This window comes from Trematomus bernacchii, unplaced genomic scaffold (assembly GCF_902827165.1).
Source record: "Trematomus bernacchii unplaced genomic scaffold, fTreBer1.1, whole genome shotgun sequence".
Lineage (NCBI taxonomy): Eukaryota > Metazoa > Chordata > Actinopteri > Perciformes > Nototheniidae > Trematomus > Trematomus bernacchii.
The window spans coordinates 120,745-145,259 of NW_022987588.1; the positions used below are offsets into that span (position 1 = coordinate 120,745).

The 24,515-nt window shown below is 41.1% G+C and overlaps 2 protein-coding genes across 6 annotated transcripts in view; one reads left to right on the forward strand and one right to left on the reverse strand.

Annotated features, from left to right (window-relative positions):
- Positions 1-181: 181 nt before the first annotated feature.
- nr1i2 (nuclear receptor subfamily 1, group I, member 2) lies at positions 182-6,866 on the forward strand. 4 transcript variants are annotated; one of them, XM_034128649.1, is made up of 10 exons: positions 182-457; positions 559-818; positions 2,026-2,216; positions 2,515-2,645; positions 2,932-3,095; positions 3,176-3,402; positions 3,489-3,634; positions 5,494-5,610; positions 5,781-5,886; positions 5,975-6,866. In XM_034128649.1, the coding sequence occupies exons 3-10, from the start codon at positions 2,032-2,034 to the stop codon at positions 6,129-6,131; spliced, it is 1,233 nt and encodes a 410-aa protein (XP_033984540.1). In that variant the 5' UTR covers positions 182-457; positions 559-818; positions 2,026-2,031; the 3' UTR covers positions 6,132-6,866. The 4 variants fall into 4 exon arrangements, with proteins under 4 accessions (XP_033984540.1, XP_033984541.1, XP_033984543.1 ...); XM_034128650.1 differs by lacking the exons at positions 182-457; positions 559-818 and having other exon boundaries at positions 2,026-2,145; XM_034128652.1 differs by lacking the exons at positions 182-457; positions 559-818 and having other exon boundaries at positions 2,027-2,145; positions 2,469-2,645.
- A 308-nt stretch (positions 6,867-7,174) lies between these two features.
- Positions 7,175-24,515, reverse strand: part of gsk3ba (glycogen synthase kinase 3 beta, genome duplicate a) — a 31,361-nt gene continuing 14,020 nt past the window's right edge. Inside the window, exons 3-11 of one of the 2 annotated variants that reach the window (XM_034128648.1) lie at positions 20,711-20,794; positions 16,170-16,280; positions 15,498-15,628; positions 13,716-13,822; positions 13,012-13,109; positions 12,752-12,847; positions 10,906-11,092; positions 10,439-10,537; positions 7,175-10,069 (exon numbers count right to left, since the gene is read on the reverse strand). In XM_034128648.1, coding sequence (XP_033984539.1) covers positions 9,999-10,069; positions 10,439-10,537; positions 10,906-11,092; positions 12,752-12,847; positions 13,012-13,109; positions 13,716-13,822; positions 15,498-15,628; positions 16,170-16,280; positions 20,711-20,794 — 984 coding nt within the window. In that variant the 3' untranslated portion in view covers positions 7,175-9,998. Of the gene's footprint in view, positions 10,070-10,438; positions 10,538-10,905; positions 11,093-12,739; positions 12,848-13,011; positions 13,110-13,715; positions 13,823-15,497; positions 15,629-16,169; positions 16,281-20,710; positions 20,795-24,515 lie in introns of both variants that reach the window. The other variant, XM_034128647.1, reaches the window with a different exon arrangement.

Below are 24,515 nucleotides of genomic sequence, written 5' to 3' on the forward strand. Positions count from 1 at the left end.
CATCTGTGGAAGCCGTAGCACTGTAAAAAGCACGACCAATCATTTTAGCCGCCCGGCTAAAATAACTGGATGGCCTACCTGCCTGTCAGCCTTCCATCTGTGCACACATTTATCTCGTGCCCTCATTGGTCATGTGCTCGTTCGTGTGTGTTGGAGGAGGGGCTCTGTAAGGAAGTGGCATATTTTTTCCGGCTGTATATTTTCAAATTCTAGCGCACTCGAGCTGGTTTCTCCAAAATTACCTACCCCACCTTTAAGTACAGTAAAGGTGGGGTAGGTAGAGTACATGTACCTCGTCCTTTCTGACCACGCCCAGCTCCCGTAGGCTACCGTAATTACACGAATAGACGCGGGTGTTTTTAATAGGTTTTTATGGTTTTTGCAAACGATAAACCGTTCTGCCTCATTACTGCAGGACAAAATACCAAAAACGGTGTAAACCTGCTGCTCACAACAGGTCAGTGAAAACGTTACAGAATACTCTAAATGTATTTTACAGCTACGCAGTAATTACATCGACTGTAGTCAGTCACTGTATTTGCTTGAAAATGAATGTAGGAACTTCGAGGGGTGTGTGAATGACCCCCCAGCTCACCTTTACCCACATTGGCGCCGGGCCCGTCCTGTGTGCTGCAGCCAGGAGACTTGTAGAGACGAGCCCGACACCAAGCGTCAGACAACTCGGCCAGCAGGAAGAGCTGTGCGATCCTCGCTCACCTGTTCAATTCACAGTAGGACAATGATCTTGGATTCTCTACTGCCAGGCTGAACCCCCGGAGACCACAGACGGCTGTTTGGCACCTGGAATCACCGAGCAAGTGAGTGGAACAGTCTGGATTACTATTTGATTAAAACTCGACCTTTAACCGGGCAGTCGAGGCAGGGAAAGTAGCCTAGGTCTTTTAAAAGTCTCTAAACATGGGAATGTTAAGTATCACTCCAGTTGTTGTTAAACATTAAGTCAAAGAAATGGCGATAGAGGTGTTCTTTCGCCCTAACAAAACATTTTTTAAATGGTTTTAATTTGTAATCGATACATGTTTCCTCCGGGAAATCGTTGTCATACAGCCATGTAAGCGAAAGTAATGGATCAGGTGCAGTTTATAGACACAACACACTGGATTTAGACATAGGCATACAGTACAACAATACACATTAGGCCACTGGTTTTAATATATTGTCATAAACGATGTGCAGTAAAGAGGATACATGATGTATCCTGGAAAACAATGTCTTTGAGATTAACACTTTCTTCAGGTCTGTTTCACTTCAGTTGCATTCATTGGCTTGAAGATTTGAGACAATATTACATGTATTAAAAGTTATTAATCAAAACCTTATTAAACCCATTGACCATGGTGCTCTATAATACTATTGATTGTGCTCAAACAATATATAGGAATACATGGCTTTGATTAGACTTAAATACGTGTACTTTACTTGAGTACTTTGTACTTCTACTCTACTACAATTCAGACGTAAATCGTGTAATTTTACACATTTATTTGACACCTTTACAGATTTGTATTAATAAGGTGAAATATAAACAACACTTAAAGAATGATTTAGTTACACCTGGATTAAATTCACAATCTGCAGTATACCAAGTTTAAAACTAGCTGCACCTCTACCAGCTTTGTAACACATTAATGCATCAATAATCAAAATAAAAACACATCATATATTATTCTGAAATGGATCAATCTGCATAATGAGTACTTTTACTTTAAGTAATTGTTGCTGCAACACTTTTGTACTTTTACTTGATTAACATTTTTAATGCAGGACTTTTACTTTTAGTAAAGTATTACTCTGGTACTTCCACTTTTACACAAATAAAAGTTCTGAGTACTTCTCCCTCCTCTGGCCTTATCCTTAGATATATATAAAAACTAAGACCATTATTTTACGGGGACAGATGAGCTAGATCTCACAGTACTGTTTGTGCTTTTGTTTAAAAGTGTTGCTATTGAAATTAATCAATATGAGTTAAAGATGCCAGAATGATGTATTTATCCTTCATAGGTGAGAATGAATGAGGCCACAGGAGTACAGAGCATCCGAGAAGCGCTCACAAGTCACAATGAAGAGGAAGAGAGCCAGGAAGGGGAGACAACAGAAGATGACGAGCCCAGAGCCTGCGGGGTGTGTGGAGATCTGGCCAAGGGTTACCACTTTAATGCTTTGACATGTGAAGGCTGCAAGGGCTTCTTCAGGTGACGTTGTTTCAATCATGTCACTCACACATGCAGCTGTAGCACTTCCCTTGTTTATGCAACTGAATTAAATTCCTAACAACTTATTCAAGCAGGAGCTTTTCACCCAGATCAACAGTTACACACCCACAGTAGTTGTGAACTGATAACAATCAAAGGTTGTAAAGTTCCTGGTTGGTTCATTGTCGTCACATACAATGTCATACGTTAATACATTATGTGTGTTTTAATGCATGTGATTTTGAACTTCAGATTGGTTTTTGAGGTTATTACTGAGTGGATTTTAAAATCAATTCAGACGTGCCATAAAGAGGTCAACGCAGCTCCGCTGTAGGTTCCAGAACAAATGCAGCATAACCAAAAACAACCGACGGTCGTGTCAAGCCTGCCGCTTCCGTAAATGCCAGGCCATAGGCATGCGCCAAGAGAGTAAGTAACATCCAGATACAAAGAATGATTTTGTGTTTTTGTATTGGTAGCATGTGATTAGAGGAGCTTAAATGTAAATGCTGGAGGGATTATCATATTTGATTGAATGGGCATATTAATATGGTACTAGTATTTATATTGTATCTTTATTTGCTTTTAAACTTTTTTATTTCAACAAAATACAGTCCTACAGGAGTTATTTAAACGTATCAGATTTAAAACATAATTTTTTTAACAGTCAGAAGTGTTTTAATCAGTTCCTATACATATTTTTGTGTTCTTTTAGTGGTCATGTCTGAGAAGGAAGTAAAGGAGAGGAGGATCCGCATCCAGACGAGGAAGAGGCTGGATGCACCAGTGGAGCTTTCCTCCCAACAAGAGGAAACCATTAAGGAGCTTCTCTGCAGCCACCGCCAATCCTTCGACTTTTATCGCTTCAGTGGCTTTAGGGTGCGTGAATGACTGTCAACATGTTTGAGGTGTTGTCTCTGTTTTATCATTTCTCACTGACACTTTTTTTTTTCTTTCAGCCTATGGACAGAAACGCCCTTCCTGTAGGTGAGGACGAGTCTGAAAGCGAGCTGTGCTCCCTCTCCTCCACCAGTCTCTCTGGTTCCTTTGAAACACCAGAAAACCAAGAGCATGAAGAGGCTGGGAAAAAAGGCAGTGTTTTCACTGCTCTTCCACACGTGGCTGACCTGACCACTTACATGATTCAGGACATCATTACTTTCTCTAAAAGTCTTCGGTACTTCCAGTAAGCGTTTACCTCAATGCATTTTCATTTACATTTGTTTTATATTTGGAAAAAAGTATTCACTTTTAATTGTGTGTCTCTTACAGATCTCTGAACATGGAGGATCAAATTTCTCTGTTAAAGGGAGCCACATTTGAAATAATGCAGATACGCTTCAACATGGTGTTTAACACAAAAACAGGAATCTGGGAATGTGGCCATATAACTTACTGCATAAATGACGCTGTACGAGGTGAGAACACTTTATATTGGTTATTTGAAATAATATATATATATATATATAAATAGGAATAAACTTAGCTGTTTCAACTCTACAGCTTGAACATGGTAAGGGACTGTACTTACTGTATATAGCGCTTTATAAGGTATTTTCAACACCTTAAAGCGGTTTACACACTACTAGTCATTCACCCATTCACACCTTCATGCAGTGTCACTTGCTCTAGGAACAAAAATGTATACACATTCATACACCATTGGCCATGCTATCGGGAGCAACACAGGGTTAAGTATCTTGCCCAAGAATATATTGACATGGGATCGAATCCACAACCTTCTAGTTGAAAGACGACCGCACACCCTCACGGCCACAGTCACTCCCACATGTACAGATGAGCACCCAAAATATATATTTTTAAGTGGAGGCAACACAACAAGCTTTAAACACAACACAACATACTGTATCATCCCCTTATACAGTGCATGTCAAACGCACTGGTGCAGTTGCCTATAAACACATCAAAGTTCAGTATTAATGCTCTGGAAGTATGTTACTCTTTAGCTAGTAAATGTTTGGTTGTATTTACCAGGTAGTTGCTGTATGTTTCTGCTGTGTAGTGTTGTTGAGCAGGTAATGTACTGTGGGTTTATCAGAGCTTTTCTAGGGAAAAAGCTGCGCTCACCACTGGGCCCCTGGTTCAGAGCCCTAGTTTGAAGTCACTATTAGCATTTCCGGTTCAGCAGTCAATCAAAAATAACAAACAGATCAAATATCAAAGAGACACAGAATAACCAAGAAGAGATGCCAACAAGAGATACACAAAACTACCAAAAAGAGTTGAATAGTTCAAAGGAACAACAGCATTTAGCATTAAGCATTACATTAAGCATTACATTTGGCTCTTTTCTGCTGTAACAAATGTAAATTTCCCCTCTGTGGGACGAATAAAATGATTCTGATTCTGATTAGCATTAATGTTCGCAGCTTAAGTAGCAGGGATTACAACATGTTTTCATCTGCATCACAGAGGTATGTACTGTATGTGAGGAACCTAGGTTTTAAGTAACATTGTTTAAAGGTTAACAGAACAGAAGCAGCCTTATGTCAAGTATTACTGATTTACAGATGCAGTACATTAGATAAAAAAGCAACACCTGCAGACTCAAATTTCAGTTCCGGATTGAGCTCTGCCAAAAAGTTATCTGACCTGAGGAAGGGGTCAATGTGTACGCATTAGTTTCTCACTTCCCTTGTTTTGGTTTCCATTAGTAAGGCACCACGTTATACAGTATGAAGTTGCTAAGTAGCAAATAATAGTAGTACCTTTTATTTTAAAGTTAGACAAGTGCTGTTGAACTTCCCTCACCCCCCTTATCTCATGCTCACAGAGGTGTAACGTGACTAGCGGGGAGCGTTTCCCAGAATGTTGTCAAACCGGTGTTGTCTGCTAATGTCTAGAGAGCAAATGGAATTCAATGACTGTTCATGCATGTCTCTTCCAGCTTGGCAATCCCTTGGCTGGCAGACAGTCTTTAGACAAGAATGAGAATCAGCTGTAGGCCAGGTGTTCACGTACAAGTAAATATGAATATAAATATACACTTTTAACTCTAGGTCTCAGTCTTTTTCCAGGTAAGTACAAAAAACATTAAATATTTCCTTGTTTATGAACACCCGGACAATAAAGCTTAAAATGAAGAATAATTAAATAATATAACAATTAACAACCAACTGACTTAATGTGGATTCAATACATTGTGCCTCATACTGTGGAAACTAACTCAGGCAAGGAACTTGAGCACACTTAGTTCATTTTCATGTTTTTCCCTTGTGTCACTGTCTATTATTCTTTTACCATCTCTGTCCCATAGCGGGTTTCCAGCCACTTCTGCTGGAGCCTCTGCTTAAATTTCACCACACGCTGCGCGACCTGTGCCTGCAGGAGGAAGAGTACGCCCTCATGCAGGCCATGTCCCTGTTTTCTCCAGGTAGCATCTTCAGGATTTTCATCAGTTCCTCCCTGTTCTTGCTAATCAATCATTTATAAACCCTGTGAATATTTAAAACCTAGAAACAGTGTGCGTTTGAACCCAGTCAAACGTATTTTCAACATTCTCATATTTGCTGTTGAATAGTAAGCGTGATTTTATTTGATCAGACCGTCCAGGTGTGCAGCAGCACCGTGTGATTGACAAGCTTCATGAGAACTTGGCGCTGACTCTAAAGTCCTGGATTGACTGCAAGAGGACAGGACCAGAGAAACAGTGAGTGTAATACATAGCGCCACCCTGGGACCACTCCCTTTTAAATCTTTCTCAGATTCCCCCTCCTTTGTTTCCTCTGTGCTTGCAGCCTGCTGTACCCCAAAGTGATGTCCTGCCTCACTGAGATGAGAACAATGAATGAGGAGTACAGCAAACAGGTTCTGCAGATCCAGGACATCCAGCCGGACATTATCTCGCCTCTCATAATGGAGATGGTCAGTAAAAACCCCTGTAGTGACTTCTGATAGCGACATCTACTGTTCATAGCCGGGACCAGCTCAATGTGCTCATTGGTTTGAAGAAGCCTTCTGTTTTTTATGTTGTTAAATGTGTCCAAATACTAAAGAATGCACTTACATCATGTGATAGTCCAAAGCACAAAATCCAGATGAAGATAATCAAGTCCTGCTGAAATATAACACTATCAACTTTCAAGTAAGCTATGAATTAGAAGGACACAATTAAGTGTCAGGGGTTACAGTGGCAGTGGATTATGGTAGATTTAACATTTGTGTCATTTGTTTTACCTACAGTAAGTGGACTTTGTGTGTCTATGAATGAATGCTGACATAACGTTTTTTGAAGAGAATTGAGAGAGAAGATGAACGTTGTATTTTCTCAGAGAACGGTCAGAGCTGTAGTTGCAAAGACAATCTTTGTATTTTATATTTGTTACCTCAGATTCATGTTTAGTGTTTGATGCATTCATGTGAAACAAGAAGGCTCTACACATATTGTAAATACAAATGCTCTGGGGCCTCTCTAGGGCCATAAACATCATAAGACAAACACTGCCCCACTGTGGTCATTCTGTCGAAAAATAAAACGGATCAGTTGGTCAGGAAATCTGGGCTAGTCAAAGAAGTAGGACCTAAACCAGAGGGCACGACCTTGCAATTAAAAATATTCTATGTTAAGATGTACTGTTAATTTATGAATTTATAATCATTAAATGGTCTGCTGCTGTTTTTCATTGTCAATTAGAACTCAACAGTGTTTTTATTTCAGAGTTCAACTTATATAATCATTGTTGCACTTTTTAGCCATGCTAATGCCATAGTTCGAAAAAGGGAAACGCAAATGTGAACATGCTGAAGCCATCATCTCGTAAACTAGTGTTGAGAGTAGAGGGAGAGAATTGTTATCTTTTATCAAATTAAGTTCTTCCTTCCAATAAAATGTTTAGCGAATTCGATGCAAGTCTCAGGAACATTTACCACCAAAACACTGACCAGGTTATACACATTTACCACACTCTTACTCAAAGAAGATGGAGCAGACAAAGGTGTTGATCATTTCCAGGCTATCCTACTCTTTATTTAATGCAAATTACAGTACCAGGGAACTATTCCTCAGAGCACGCAGAGGGAATATTTACAGAGGTGCACATTTAGCATACCTTCACAGAACAAAACAAAAAAATGAAATCAAAGTTTCAGTCACAAACGGAGGCATTCAAGTAGTAGTACTGTTATACAGGATGTTGTGTGGTACTCTTTTTCTTTAAACCCAGTTAACATGTTAAACGTGTGTATATGCCAGCATAATATTTTATACTAGTATATAAACTTATTTTTTGGTAACCTTTGTGGTGTTTTTATTGAACTGGAGTTAGGGGGTAGGGTGAGGTGTTCAGTCTTTCTTGTGGAGGGTAGCAACACGTTCATGAATGCAAAATTACAGCAAGCAGGAGACAGGAGAGAGGCTACATGACTCGATGCCTTAGGTGCTACTGAAGTGTGCAGACAGGAAGGAGAACAAGCAAAAAGGACAAAAAAAGATCCAGGAGACAGAGTACATACATAACTGCCTCATCACAACTACATCTTAGTTTGGCTTTTGGTAACAGAACCAACACTGTGAGTTACACAGAAACGATACTGTATTGACTACAGTATACGAGGCCTTTTTTTAACCCCCGCTGCCATCCCCCAAACCCACTTCATGCCCCGGAGCCTGTGGTATACAAGTTTGTGCTGTGCGTGCATGTGTGTCCAAAATAAAACATCTATTAAAATAAACACTACTCGTATCTTCAGTTAAGGAAAAAATAATCCTTACAATAATGAACAATGTCTGTATATTACATTAAGTGTGCAATGAAAAATGGGAAGAGGTGCGAGTGGAGGGGGACTGAAAATCGTGTGTGTGTGTGTGTGTGTGTGTGTGTGTGTGGACATTCAACAGCACCAAAGGGAGAGTCCAAGTCAGGGGGGGGAGTGGGTGATGGAAGGGGGAGGCGGGTGAGAGGGGAAACAAGGCGAAGGTGTATGAAAGCAAAGGCACTCCAAACTATAGTTACACTATACATGACTAGTTGGTGTTACAATAATACAGCTGTCATCTACTGTACTGTACAGGTAAGATTGAACATATGGCTGGATAAAGCTGATCATCATCATCTCTACAATATCCATAAACATCAGTTTTGCCCTGATTGTTTTTTTTTAATCTTTTCTTTCATTTCTTCTTTCCCTACCTTTTATCATCTTTGTTTTTGCTCATAAACAGTACATGGGTCTGCATACATACATACCTTGAAAACAACATGAACAAAAAATAATAAACATAAAAAAACAAAATACAAGTCAGAATTTTGGTGAGGAGCATTTATACTGTATATACAAATTCTGCTTTTCTTTCTTTTTTTTTTCTTCTTTTTTAAATGTAGTGAGTATTGTCTGTAAATAAGACGCTTGGACAGACTGTACCGAGGGGCTCTTATGTGCGGCGGGGGGGGGTCGGGGGAGCGAGAAGGCTAGGCTAACACTTCAGTCAGTGGTCACAGAACAGGAGACAGTCAGAGGTGAGGGGACCGACGCCAGAAAGAAAAGTGATGAGAAACACCGTGAACTTTTCACAGAGACTGAGAGAAAAAGGACGGGGGGGGACGGGGGGGGAGATGTTCGTCTAGAAACTGCACTGTCACAGAAACACTGTTACAGACAGAGTCGGTACAAAGACAAGGAATAGAGCAATGCCCTAAATCCATCTACAGCCTTAATACAGACGACACAGGGCAGACAGCTGGAATCTAACAACACTCCAGCAAAGAAAACAAAAACACCACCTCATCTAGATCTATTGTCTTTAGGCAGCAGCAAATATTGCCACTGCTCTGCCAGATATGAGCTCACCATAAATGATTTCTGAACCATTGTAGTTAATATACATATATCTATATATACTTTTTATACATAAGGAAAAGTAATATATAAACTGTGTATGTATGCAAGTTTGTTTTGTATGTATATATTATACAAGCACACAGGACCAGATACATGTCACATCCATCGCACATGGCAATCCAAAAACATCTGCCCAGGAGTACAAAACAATTTAAAACAAGGTCGCGTAAAACAGCTTTTCAGACCATTTAAAAACAACCCTAGGCAACGGGAAAAAAAAAGAAACCTGTCCAAACGGTACCCCCGCAAGTGGACTGCGTCTTTCCACATACATCAGGATCATCATGCACCCATGTGTGTGTGTGTGTGAGGATGTACATGTGTGTTTGTGAGTGTGTATGTGTGTGTGTATACCCGTGCGTGAGCCTCATGCCTTGTCTGCAGAAGTGGAGTTGAGAAGTGAGAGGACGTGGAGACCCCCGGGAGATCCTAACCATACTCAGGCCATGCACTACAGGAGGAACCAAGGGGGGGGGGGGGGGGTCGGCCAGGGGACACATCGGGGTCAGAGGTCAAAGGATGCAGAAAAATGGGACGAGGAGGACGAAGGGGGAAGGCCGGAGAGGGGGAACAGCTTAGGACTTTTTCTACAGATTGTCCTCTTACAAACATTAGCAGGCTAGCATTGTGTATACATGTACAGTGTACTTTAACAAGAGTACACTCGACAACACCTCTGGCCCTGCGCTTTGCTTCCCCGTCGAGAGGGCACGGAGAGACGTCTTTGAGGGAGGATGGAGTAGAGTTCAAACAGCTGGATGAAGGGCCAGTCAGGGACAAAAGATCAGGGATTAGGGGGGCTTGGTTTGTGGTTTTGGCATGGGGCTGTGGGCTAGCTGTTGAACCCGGACTGCGTCAGCATTGCTCCGCTGCTGTCGGGGGGGGAGAGCGGGGCGGAGCTGAGCGGAGATCACGTCTGAGGGCTCAGGAGGTGGAGTTGGAGGCCGAGGCGGAGGCGGTGGTGGTGCTGGGGCCTCGCTCTGTGCTGCTGCCATCTGAGGAGAGGAGCAGATCTACAGTCAAACTAATACTTGTATTGTAAAGAAACAATTGAAATAAGAATGGTTTATAATATTTACATTATTTATTGCACGTCATTTATTGTATATTTTAAATGTTCTGAGCAAGATCCTTAGCACCAAACTGAAGCTGCTAATTGACACACAATTAAAGGTTATTTTGATACCCAAGTGTAAATGTGTGAGTATGTATTTTGTTGTGGAAGCAGTCCGCCTGCACAGCAGAGTTTAGTGCCCACAGTGCTTTTTAAAACACAATTTATAGCAAGTCGACAGAACTTTAAGTAGGAGTAACATTAGCGCCAGTACTTCTAATAAAGTATAGTGCCAGTGGAAGCGTCTAACCTGTGGTGGCAGAGGTGTTGGTGGGGGTGGAGGCGGCTGCCTGGCTGCGGGCGTGGGCTGGGATGAGTATGGAGGCCAGAGAGGGATTACTGGATAACTCTGAAAAAAAAGATGCCAGGTCATGTTTTAAAAATAGCATAAAGCATGGAAGCCATCGATAGAAAGGTGTTTTAATAGGTACTAATAGTTGTGCTTATCTATGTATGAAAACTGACGACACAGTACGAGAACACCTTTTCATGGAAAAAGAGACAAATAAAATACATTTAATCGTAGTGTTTACCAATACAAATTCAAACTTCTGAAAAAACTTTAATCCTTAAAAGAAGGTAAATCAATGAATCAATAAATTGTAAGTCATTTATTGAAGCAAATATTCTGGTTTAGTTTTGTTTCCAAATGTTACATCTGCTGGTTTGTTTTGTCTTTTGTGCTGAGCAACAGAACGTCCGTGCGTGTGCATGTACCCTGGGTGGTGAAATTGAACAGGGAGGGCTTCTCTCTCCCGTTGGGCAGTTTGACGTTGGGGTCGCGCAGCTCGTCAAAGAAAGAGTGTGCGCAGGCCTCTAGAGGGGTGAGGCGGGCGGTGGGGGTGTACTCCAGCAGGCGAGAGCACAGGGCGATGGCCTCGGGAGGCGTGCGCGGCCGGAACACCTGAACAACAGTTAGACACCAACACGGCTGTCAGCAGGGACACGGGAAGTCTGCTCTCAAGGAGAATACTGAAGACATTCAAATGTTTTTAACACATACACACGAAGACACAAAATGGACTAATGCAAATAAATGAAAGCACTTTCTATGACTCTCAGATCTAAAATGCATTTTGAACATACTTAAAATGCTTAGAAGTAACAGCACTGTATTATTATAGTTATAAACACATTTTATATAAAGCATTTTACAATTACTTTTAAATGTCATGTAATTGTAATACCTCAAATTGTTTGTCACTGACTGACATTTTAGATTTAATGAATATACATTATATTTTAATGTACTTAAAACAAACCATGAGCACTTACACCTATAACAAGCCAGCTTATTATGTATCATATCTGCCTATAACTCAGGAATGTCTTTACGTTACACTTAGAGTAACATTAATGGCATTATAATGAGATTCTAATGTTTTACATCCATTACAACTTGAAATTATAATACACTATGATCCTTGCAAAAAATGAGTTACAAGTTTAAAACACTATGAGAATTGACTCTAAAAGTCATTGTCATTGAGTATTTTTTGAAATCATGTGTCAATATAAATATAAATGTTATTTATATAGCGCTATAAGCAGATTACAACGCATTTTTAATACGTTTATAATGCATTATAGACATGGGCGTCATATTTAGTGTAAATGATGAAGCCTGCTCTACTTTAATGTAGAGGTTAGTGTGTAGGGGTACGACTGTCACTGAAGGACTGAGCGCTGCAGCAGTGAACAGTCTCAGTGACAGAGTGCAGTTGCAGAGAGTGACCACAGCGGGGCGCCTCAGAGTCTCACAGGAGGACCTGCTGACGCTGCTGCTGATTGGATGGTTTTTGTATCCAATGCAGGAGCTGAGGGTGGGACTGCTGAGGGTGGGACTGCTGAGGGGGAGCCAGGAAGAGAACATGTCCCTCTGGTTTATCATACCTGTTCTATCTTCACTATGACTAAAACAGGCACCAGATGAAGGCAGGAAGTGGAGAACTAAGGGGATATTCTGGTGGTGCCGGGTCAATCTGTCTTCAATAAACTGACAGATACAGCAGAGCAAAGTCAGGACTGTTGAGCCAATTTAAAAGCATGTTTAACTGACAGTCAAAAGCATCTGCCAAATAAACATTATGTAAAGTATTTAGCCATTACTGTACCTGCATTTAACTTGAAATATTGACCAAAAACGTATCATTTAAACCAGGATTTTAACGCATGTTGTGGCATTTTGTTAATCCACGACCGCTTAAAAATACCCGGTACCAATATTTAATACCTTACTCAAAAAGGAGCAAAATAAGAATACAAACAAGCCATATTTTATGGGCAAGCACGCCTCAGATAAAAAGCTTTGCATGCAAAATAAAACTATTTCAATAGAGCTTTATGACAACTGTGTAAGGTTGAGTATTTAGCCTGTATTTTATCCGTCACTCTTCACAGAGTCTGTAAGCTCAGAGCAGCTTTTGAGGCTTCATGCGGCTCTGTTGGGAGGATGTGATAAAGATGGAGGAAGGATGGCATGCAGGTATGATGGGAGACACAAGCATGGAGACAAGCTGTGGATCTTAGAGAAGTAAAAGGGCTCCTGTACCTGTTGACTCACCTTAGTCCAAGGATGTGCCTTAATCTGGGGGAATTTGAATTCAGTGTAGTTGGGGTTCATCTCCCGGATCTGCTCTCGGGTCGGGGTGCCGAGAACCTGGAGAGGACAGGACAGACAAGAACAGGAACAATACGTCATCAACTGGAATTCAAAATATCACACATTTTCATCACTCATGAACAAGAAATCTTAGTGTCATATATCATCTGAGTATCGTTTATGAGGACTTATACATCCTGTGTGTCAACCCGAGTCATCACCTTTATAATTTCAACCAACTGATCCACTCCACTGTCACCGGGGAAGATTGGTTGTCCTAGCAACAGCTCTGCTAGCACGCACCCAGCTGACCACACATCTAGAGAGGAGGCAGGTCACAGAGAGGAGAGATGTCAGATAGAAGCGAAGGAGGTAAAAATAATAACATTTGACATCATATACAATCTGATAGTATTTAATTCTCTTTGTCCACACCAATGTATCATTCACAATCATAGAAGAATCGTAGTAGTATTCATAAAATCATCAACATCACCTGAGGTTACAGGGAAAATTCACCCCACAATAACATAAAAAATTTGTATTTCAAGATTGTTTTGGTGTGAGTTGCTAGGGGTTGGATATTTAGGTTATTTAGAGGGTCTGCCTTTACTTAAATATGATTGAATTATATGGCATTACGCTAGTGATCTAAATACATTTCAAAAACTCAACAGCAATGTCTCTCTCTAGAAATCAGGACCAGGAAGGCTTTGCTAAGTTGGCCAACAATGTCTGGTGGTTGTAGTTTGTTGGAGAAGTAGTCCCTACATGAATATTCAAGAGAAGGCAGACATCTATTCGGCCGATATCATCAACTCACACCAAAACAATCTTTATGAAAAGCAGGTCAAAGTAAAATATGTAATCTTATTAAGTGGCTTAATGGTTAACGTGTTTCCTTTGGCAGCTGGAGTCAGCTTACCTATGCTGGAGGTGTAGTCAGTGGCACCGAAGATGAGCTCAGGTGCTCGATAGTAGCGAGAGCAGATGTAGGACACATTAGGCTCCCCGCGGACCAGCTGCTTAGCACTGCACACAAAGTCAAAGCACATTATCACCTTCAGCATTTTGTGCTGCATTTCGGAAGAAAAAAGGGATATATGACCCAAGAGAAAAGCCTTGGGTAACATGTTCAGTTAATTGCTCAAATTGAGAACAAAGATTTTTCCCCATTTATAAGCTTCAGGGTAGAAACCAAACTCAAGATGAGAAGAACGATACTACTTCTATTTCTGTGTGATACATCTCTACAGCTTAGCAAAGAAGACTGTAAACTCAGGTAAAAGCAGTTTTCTTTTCTATCCAAAAAGGTAAATAAATGAACCTTTCAGCACCTCAGAAGCTGGATAACACTAAATATGTCTTGGTCGTTTCATCTGTACAAATAAATGAAGCAAAAAAGTAACATGTAGCAGTGTTACGGGGGATTATGTACCAGACTGTTGCTGAAATGTGCCAGGCCTAAAGCAATGACTCCAGGTAGAAACTATATACTCTATAATGTGATAAGTGTTGAGCATTAGAGGTGCCACGGTTTAGTGTGTAATCCTTTAGACACAGCTACGTTAGCTTTCTACTGTTTGAAGTCTTTATGCTAAGCTAACCCGCTGGGGGGGGGGCTATAGAATCATACTCTCTGCAAGAGGTAATAAGCTAATTTCTAAAAAACCTCTGACTATTCCTTTTAAACTCAAACACCGGTTTCTGAGGCCCCACTCACACGGGAACGTTTGCGTTTATGCACAGTATGCGTATTCAAAAAAGTCTTCCGTTCACATGCATTCGTTTAATTTAACGTGTCTGTTCAAACGAGGCCGCTGGAAACGCTGTAGTACATATGCCGGGACTGTAAGTGGCGCTGTAACTTCCGCCAAAATACACCAAAAGCAGCGAAGAAGAGCAGCCCGAGCAGCCCCGCCGCAATGTTGCCATGGCTACCCTTCTGTTTATGCCCCGCGGTGTATTTAGCAACATGTAGTTCATGTAATTCTCCATGTCCACTTGTTGCTGATGGTTGTGGTAGAGGAGCTGTAGATTTTGCACTAATATCTGTAGCATGGTCAGTAGCAGTAGCACTAGCAGTAGCTACTGACAGGAGGAAGTGTGTGTGGCGATTGCTGATATTCAGCGGGATATAGTCATTTCCTCAGCATATGGATAAATGCAACGGGGAAGTTAACTGAAAGAAACCGAATCTGTGGATATTGCATCGACCGACCAAGAAGCACGTCTCTGTGGAGAGGACCCGCTCAGAAAGAGAGATATTCTCTACAAACACCGGGTGAGATCGCTCCTTTGTCAATATAATGGATCAATGCATGAAATCTGACTCTGTTTATTTTGTTTAAGGAGTATATTGGGCGTTAACAATTCTGGTTTGCCTTTTATAATATTATTTCATTCAAGAACCCCTTGTGCGTTTAATTAACACAGCTATTTTTGATAGTTGCTACAGCAGTGAGCAGGAGAGGTGGGGAGAGGTGAGGCTATCGCTATTTTTTCAGGAAATATTCGTATAGAGGTGATTACACGGACTCGGTTGACCCCCCAGAGCGTTTCGTTTGCAAATCTATCCACCTTGGGACCCGTTATCGTTTGTGGGGTCAGTTTCTATCGGCCTCGTGTAAATAATAGGGCTATACGCACGCGAAACTATGCAGATACAAGCAGTTTTCTCCTCGTGTAAACGGCGCCTGAGTCTCACCTGCCAAAGTCGCAGAGCTTGAGCACAGCGGTCTCTGGATCCAGCAGCAGATTTTGGGGCTTGATGTCCCGATGACAGATCCCAAACGAATGGATGTAGGCCAGGCTCCTGAACAGCTGGTACATGTACAACTGCACACAGAAACACACACACAGGTTACAGTAACACACACAGGTTACAGCAACACACACAGGTTACAGCAACACACACAGCAAGCTCAGTTTTTATAACAGGGTTAAAGTCTGGAAACAAGCACTCATTTCAGCGACCGGTCAAGTACAACATGTATCAGCAAATGTCTCGACGACAGCGCCTCTTCAACTCCTGAACTTTGATAACGTGGCTCTTTAGAGATTACAAGGAACATTTCTGCCACTGCAAGGGATTCTTTCTTTCCTTAGATTCAATCAGATACTGGCGATATGGGTGATTGGGGATGTATGTATAATACTAAACTGATTCTAAGGTCGTTAATGCCAAATATGTTTAGCCATTAACTCTTTTAAACTACCACGACATTTCAAATCAAAGCAGGCGACATGTTTATTATTTCTTGCTACTTTTTGTGAATACTCATCCCACATTTCCTGTACTGATGAATATGTATGCATCTGCGTGGAGCATACCACTCCCTGTCGTGATAGTAACAGACACACACACATATTTATATACCTTAACATAAACCATGGGCAGGGTCTGTTTGGCTCGGCTGTAGTGTCGGGCCACTCTGTAGACAGTCTCAGGAACGTAATCCAGAACCAAATTCAGATACACCTCATCTTTCTGTTGGAGAAGCAACAACATGCAGACAGAGGAGATTAGTATAAAACATATTTCATAGTTTGAAATGTTCAGCAATAAAAGGCTTTAATTTATATTGCGAGGCTTTATTTATGATGTGAAATTCTAATCATCATTCAGTATACCCCTTCTTACAAGACATTTTGAATAGAAACAATACAAAATAAAATCCCATTCATGACCTAGAAATGCGCAAATGTGTTTCTCTTTGTGTCTGCAGTGTTGATGCATTTTTCCTTTCTGAAACTAGCCGTTTGTGAGATGATGTTTTTTTCACAGACTAACTGGGGATCCATTGTATAGGACTCGTCCCCGAGGGCAGGACACACACAGTCATGCGTCATAACGGCCCGCACTCCAACTGTGGCCGCAGACAATGATATCATTTCCTCATTTCCTGGTTGGGGGAGGTCAGTGTTGGAGGGCGGGGTTCTGCATGATCTTGGAGCACCGACTCTCAAGGATGCAGTATCTGAGGCTTCTCCACCCAATTATTCTATCCCTTTTCCTTTGAATCTGCACTGAGTCATCAGGTGTTTCTTGTGAATCCATTGTTTGAGATAAGTCCAATCACACTTAATTCCTTCAAAGCTCATTCATACAATGATTTATTCGTAGGGACAGCCGAGCCTTCAGATAAAACACTGTGTTCAGATGAAGGGATGTGTGATGGGATTAAAACAGAACTGGGCAGCAACCTGGTGCGTTTGAGTCCCGTCGCTTAAACTAGACGCGCCTGAGAGGAGGCGGGGCTTATTTCCATGAGGATACAAACAACGGGTCATCTATTCGGGTCAATCGCTTCTTTGGTGCCGCGGCATTTGTGCCATTGGGGTCTTGCGCTTTAACTTGATATGTTATCGCGATATGTGATGTCACTTCTCATCCTGATTGAACGCACTATAAGAACAGTAGAGTTTTTGGACGATTTAATCACCAGAATAAGTGCCTTGAGACACTCCCTCAATACAATTGTGTCTTGCAACATAATAGACATTATCTTCTGTCAACAAAACCAATTTAAATACCAAATCCTGACCTCCCATTTTCTCATACAAGAGACAGTAGGAACATTTTCTAAACATTTTTTAAAGGCTTACAACTAGATGTTTATTTTTTTAATTAATGTTATAAAACAGCTGGGCACTGCGGTTATTAATTCAACAGTAGTAAATAGTAAATTTGTCGACTACTTTCGGGAGAGAATATTACACAATTGCCCACAACATTTGGTATCACTGCTCTATAGCCAGGAGTGGTCATTAGCTTTGAGTCATACTGGCACATAGAAACACATCTGTAACTAATGTGTTTGTGGTCACTGTGTTTGAGGGAATAGCACTAGAGAGCTCCTGCCTCATGTGACCACTGTTTAACCCAACACACTCCTGTGAGACAAACTGCCTTGGGGTAATATGACAGGGCTTCCAACTCTAATTAATTACATTATTCTTCAATTTGTTCGGGCACTAAAAGTCTGTATCACTTGACTATGCTCTCGGCAAGTCTGCAAGTCTGCAAAGCACGAAGAGCGAGCAAGGCCAGTGAAGAGCTCCCAGACAGACTGTGTGGTTCACTTCTGTCAGCTCAATGCCCTGCTTTGTGCTGACTGCTCTCTCCCGCTCACACTCAGACAATTAGACTGAATGAAATGCAGGATGGGAGGACTCGGAGACAGGGTCACACAAACAGATGCAGATATCAGTGACGATGTGCAGCATCCAGAACAGTTCTCAGACACGGGTAGCTTCATGCACACTCTCATCCGTCACTGGTATTACACTACCCTCTATTACTCATCTCTATGTGTCTCTCTCCTGTAGATGAGTGTGAGAGTGCACCCACCCACCACTAGCTCCCATTGATAACATTTGTGACGACTAAAGGGCCTGCTCCGCCTCCCGCTAGCGGCTAGTGCCATCAAAGCCATATTTAGCCTAGCAACAGCGATGACTCACTTCCTGCCTCACTACAAAGCCACTTCCTTGGCTTGTTCCCAGATGGTTAGCCAGGCGATGCTCTCATTGGCTCCTTGTGCATTCCCTGGCTAAATAATTCAGCCTTTAATTTGCTGGGAAAAACTGCTTGCACCTGAACAACTGTGTCAGCTATCTATCACAACAATCACCATGCTACATTGTGTAAGACCGGATTGAAATGTGTGCAGTAATACATCAATCTTGAATATGCTAGTTTCAACTCTTGTAGCTTATATTAGCATGTGAGTCTGTGCTGTATGTTACAAATGCATATCACTCTGGAAGTCACTAATGCATTCATCTATATGATAAATGGTAAAGAACTGAATAAATTATCCATACTTTTGTGAAAACAGTTCACGGATCTGATAAATGAATGTGTGCTGTGGCCTTAGTCTGATTTTTGTCGGGAAACGGCTACGAAATAAACTCTCCCTTAGTGAATCCTGTGGATCTGCCGACTACACACCAGTCCTGGCTCATTACCCAGAACCAATGCGTTTTCAACCAAAGTCTGCCTATTATCATCTGTTTATGTTAATGTAGCAGCTTGAGTCATTTTGCCTGAAGCCTCAGAACCAGTATAACTATTCTGTCCACACCAGCATCCACTATACTTTCGAGTGCATATTTTGAAGAGGTAAAAGTCCAACTGCTGGTTGCCTATAGCTGCCTACGCTGTTAGGACATGTGGCCTTGTGTTTGAACAGTATTTAACAAAGGGTTAAAGGGTCAAAGCAAAAGCCCACTGTGTGAGCAAGCCACATGCCAACAGTTACATAAGACTACCTGTTCACATGCTGGCAGCTCCAGTAGCAGCCCCTGCCTCACAGCTGCACTCAGCATGACCCCCCCCCCCCCCCCTTCATCAACTACACCTCCACACACCTGACCTCATCTTATCTCTGCCTCACCCTCTGCTATTTTACAAATCTGTCATCTATCCATTAAGCTGTCTGCAACCTTCCATCCTTTCACTAACCTCCCTTTCTAGGGGACATAACCTTTTGCCTACTTCTCCAGCCCCCCCCCACCCCCCCTCTCTTTTCTAAGTCGATCTCAATGGGTGGTAAATCCCCATACCAACAACACGGTGCCAGTCTCCATAATTAGCCTGGAGTGATATGGTAAGAGGAGAAGGGTGAAGAAATGGATACATGAAAGCGGGACACACAGAAGGGGGTACGGGCGGTTTAAAAGGTGAATGTATAAAAAGATCGAAAAACATAAGCTGGGCAATTCAAAAAAACGGAATCATGTGATTGCAGAAGTCAGATCGGGAAGGTGTACGGTCATTCTCCGCTGTCAGTGTGTCAGTCTACCAAGAAGTAGCTGCAATTCCCAGAGGTCAGTGAGCACATGGCACGAGGAGAGGGGTGGGGAACTGGGCGGAGCTTACAGAAGGGAGGGGAGGGTTTGGGTGAGGCTATAATTAGCTAACACCCTCTGGTCTGGCAAATAGGTGCTCAGGAACCATCCCTCAAACGTCCTTCCTCCCAACCACCCTCATCGTCACCTTCCCTCTATAATCTCCCGCTGCTTTCCTTGGCCCCGGTAGGTGAGCAGCATGGGAGCATTCCTAACTGCCGAGTCATGGGTATAGTCCCAACAGTGTGTCTGCCAGGTTGGTGTCTATTTAAAACATGATTCTCTGCTAGTTGAATGACAGTCCAGCCTTGTAGTCTCCAGGGTTCCTCCAATGGTCGACAGAATCAGATAGAGAGGGAGACGTGTACTCATTTATTTATTAAGGCCAGGAATAACGCAATTAATGGTGAAGTTGATTGGAAGACAGGGTTTAATAGTAAGCATTGCCCACTTTCCTGGTGTGGTGGAAAAAAGTGGTTAAAGAATGTAAACCCATTGTTTTTTTCAGGGGAGAATGATGCGAGTTGCTAAGGGGTAAGCCATGTCACTTCCATCTCATTTCTGCTGAGAGTTGCACATGCACAGTACTGATTGGGCACTTGAGTGTGGCGTCGGATAAAATGGCGTCAGGTAATAACAAAGTACATGTGTCCAAGTTAGCATTTCAACTTTCCTGGAATCAGGAGTTTAAATTGGTGGTTTAAGAGGATGTGGGTCGACTCCAGATTCATTCAAGTGAATAAAGCTTTAAAAAGACAATTTAACATTAGTCTTTGTTGAACATGAACAAGGCAACAAAGGCATGTTATAAACAAAAAGAGGCAGAAAAGTCACAGGTAAGTGAAAGACTATGGCTGAATACTAATGGCTCAATTTGACTTGTCTAATTGAAGTGCTCAATAATTTAAACATTTAAAAGCAAAGCAAACTTAAGTGCTGTGATAAAAAGTGAGTACTTAAAAAGAGATATTCCATTTGTTGAAACTCAAACTCGAGTCCTGTGTGTTATTAAAAACAATTAATTATGCAGCCCAGAGACAAACCTCAGACACACTGTCCACTGACCTTGTCTCCACTGGAGTAGAAGAAGTAGCGCAGGCGGACTATGTTGCAGTGGTCCAACTTCCTCATGATCTGCAGCTCCCGATTCTGCACCAAACAATCACATGAAAGACACATTTACATTTTAGTTTCAAATGATATCCAAGTGTTACGCTCATGGTCCATGAAGTGAGTCTGTGGACCTTTTGGAGACCTCAAATCTACTTATTGGACCCACAGAAAAATGAGGGACAATTTGCTTAACCTGTTCCACTCTGAGCCTGTTTTTCAGGTCTCAGGCTCGAAAATGACATTCCCAGAACAAATGACCATATCTTCCCTTCTAAAAGGGTTAAATTAATAATCTTTGTTCTCAACGTAATGATAAACCTGTGAGTTGGATGTAGAAGTGTCAGAATCAATATAAATGTTTTTTATTTTAAAGAAAATTCAGATTTTACATAGTAAAAAACTGTAAATTATAGTGTCCGTCCAAAAATTATTTTTTACAGATAGTGAAAACTACCCTTGGATGATGGGTTAGTAGACTAAAAGCTTTAGGAATCCAAAGTACAACATATAATAAGTACCCTGTATCAAGATTGATGCAAAACAAGTGAAATTTGACCTTTTTAGAGAGATTTAGCCAAAAACCCCCACTTTTGGGGTCATTTGGGTGGATTTGACCTATCTCTGGCTTCCCTTGGTCGATTTGGTTGGTTGACATACCCTTGTGACCGTTAGAGCCAATAGAATCGAAGGGGGAGGCCCACTCACACACACGTTGTAAAGAAAAAATGTGGGCGCTTCGCGTGTGGAAAACGAAACCAAAGTGGAGGAATGTCTCCTTCTGGAGTTTGGAAACTAAAACGCAGTTGTATTGCTTATGGATTATCAGAAATAATTTCAAAGAAGGCACAGACACATAGGATGAACTTATGGATTAACTGCAGCATCGTTTTTTTATCGTTTTAATGCCATTGAAGACCACTTTTGACCAAGGTAAGCCATATTTACGTTTGTTAGCTACTTAGCTCCACATGTGATGATGTACGCTTTCGTTTATAGCGTTGCGAATGTTTATCACTGAGTGTTGAGGTTTTTTACACAGATTCAGTGTCTCCAGGACACCAAAAACGAGTGGTTGGCTGTGCATCTAGGATAAGTAATAAGGGAGTTATGAGTGAGTTTAAGTGCCTTTGTAGGTTCCGTTTTTTCGATCGAGGCTAATTCAGAGGCTGAGTGCTAGCATTGTGGGGTTTTTTTGAAAAAAAAAATTAAAAAGATCAGTTAGCTGAGTTTCTTCCCGTTACATGGATATAACACATTCATAGTTTTATTCAATATTAAGATTCCTTAGACGTTGCTTCCTGCAAATGACGCGTTTATCCGCCCGGTACCGGGGGGATGGTGTGAAACAGGTTAAAGTGGTATTTAGATTAATACCATTTTTTTTGTCAATTTATTGAAAATGTCAGAAACAAAACATACAACAATAATAATAATATATATTTTTTTTCTTATAATAATAATAATTATAACAAAGAGAAGAAGAAAAAACATTCAAGGTACACATTTTTTTTTAAATAAAATAAATTCTCAAATAGTCTCTCATGTTCAACAGGGGCAAGAAGAAGCTTAAAAAAACCTTTCTGGTCCTACCCCCTCTAGCGTACATTTTCCTTGAAAGCGTCGTGTTGGTCATGTTGTAAAAAATATATATTTTACAAGAAATGTTGTTACATGTGACATATTGAATGGTTCAACAGTAATAGCTGCATTATGGCTATAGAGAATAGTGCTGTCATGGTGTAATATCATCATATATTGACAGAAAACACATGCCACTAAACATCTTGTGAAACAATCATCTCATTGTAGACCATGTCACTGTCACAAGCTCCATGTGCCACTTTGTCAGGAAAATTGGATATGGCATCAGCAACAAAAAAAGCTGGAGAAAAATGGTCATTAATTCCTTCATGATAGGATAAATCCCACGGGCTTGAACATGATGAACAAGAAATAAGCCCCTGGAAAAACAAAAGAGTCCACAACACAGACAAGCAGCAGGAACACTTCAGTGAAAATGGGAGAAAAAATAAATACGTGTTGAGTAAAAATGGCCTTGGGGCTTGTGGTGTGACTTTCTCACAGGGACAAGATATAAGCATCAAACCCTGGTACAGTGATCCATGTCTTCATATACAGAACAGTGTGTCCATGCAGAAAAAAGTTGTGCATATGGACCCAAACATATCAAGGGAGGGCAGGAATTAAAGCATTATATAAAGCTTTAACAGCTTCATCATATATTTCCCCCTCTTCTCCATTTCTTCTCCTCTTCTCCCCCCCCCCCCCCCCCCCCGCTCTTTATCACAGTGCTTTTGCTCGAAGTGCTTGTGAAACATTTGGAGTGTGGGCTGAGCGGAAAGGACACGGGAAATTGTCAGACTCGAGAAAACTAAAAGGGGAATTTTTTGAAAGGGGAAGGGCCGAAGTTTACATCACACCGTGACGGAGGAGTGAGGACTACACTATAGTCTGGCTTTTGTTTTGGAAGTCATGAGCAACTATAATAGTAGAATGGTGGCTTCTGTACTATTGATTATTGTACAATAAAAGCAGGAAGCACCCATACTGACTGCAATGGCTTGCATACTAATTCTCTGAACGACTTTATTACAGAAAGGATATCAGGAAGTAGTCTTAACGTAAAACCATCGCGTTTGTAGTTCAAGAAATCGGTATTTTGGATTATCCATTTCTAAACATCAAGGTGTTTATGTGAAGAAACTCAATGAACTGCTGAATATAAATAATGTAAATACCCAGAATATAATCAGTTTACAATCATTTCAAAACTTCAGTTGTTTACTTAAACCAACAAGAGTGACAAACCAGTAGTCCAGCTCACTGACTGACACATGATTGTTCAGTTGACTTATAAACGGGTACATAACTGGTACGCAGGTACGCATGCGCGGCAAAAATCTGAAATGCATATCGTCACTTGTGTCACTAAGCGCCTTTGCGTACCGACGTACTTGTGAAGCTTTTCCAGAAGGCGCTTAGATCACTGGCCGTGCACAGACGGGGGTGCTGTTAACGTCGGTCTGTACAATGGAATTGTGCCAAAATAACGCCAACCGGCTGCGGAGGGAGACTTCCCGGCGCACACACTGGAGAACTGCGCCAAACCAACTGATCACAACGTTCACGGAACGCTCAGATATGAGCTGCTCGTTGGGAACACAACTTTTAGATTTGGGTTAAAAAAATATAAATGGTAAAGTTAATTAGTTTTACAGTTATGTGGTGCAGCACGTAACAGTCATTTATGACTTAATTTAAAAAGGTGCATTTATTGTCAACCATTTCGAAAAACTTTCATTTTTCAAGCAAAGAAGCCATTTCCTAGTTTCAGCACCTAAATTGAGGCACCTTTGCTTGTTATTTTTAAACAGAATATATTCGGGAAAATCAAAACAAAACGCCTTGGAATTTGGTACTTTCTTTACTGCAACCTGCAATTTTTTAGATACAACAACTACTGTATATCGACAAGATTACTGCCAGGATAATAAATAATAAAGTTATCGATAGTTGGAGCCCTGAAATAATGAAATGTCATAAAATAAAGAAAATGTCCTTCACAAGTTAGCAGAGTCCAAGGTGAAATCTTAACATTGTTTGTCTAAAACCCAAAAGATACTCAGGTTAATATCATAGAAGATTAAGAAAAGTACGTACGTTTTGTGTATTTTGCAATTAAATAATTATAAATATACCACCACATTTATTTGCCTTGAATTTGGTAAATGTCTCC

Bases quoted from the DNA above. Each gene is read 5' to 3' on its own strand.
- nr1i2 (XM_034128649.1), top strand. From the start codon at position 2,032: ATGAATGAGGCCACAGGAGTACAGAGCATCCGAGAAGCGCTCACAAGT. The intron at 2,646-2,931 runs GTAAGTAACATC...GTGTTCTTTTAG, and splicing joins CATAGGCATGCGCCAAGAGA to TGGTCATGTCTGAGAAGGAA. The intron at 3,635-5,493 runs GTGAGAACACTT...TCTGTCCCATAG, and splicing joins CATAAATGACGCTGTACGAG to CGGGTTTCCAGCCACTTCTG.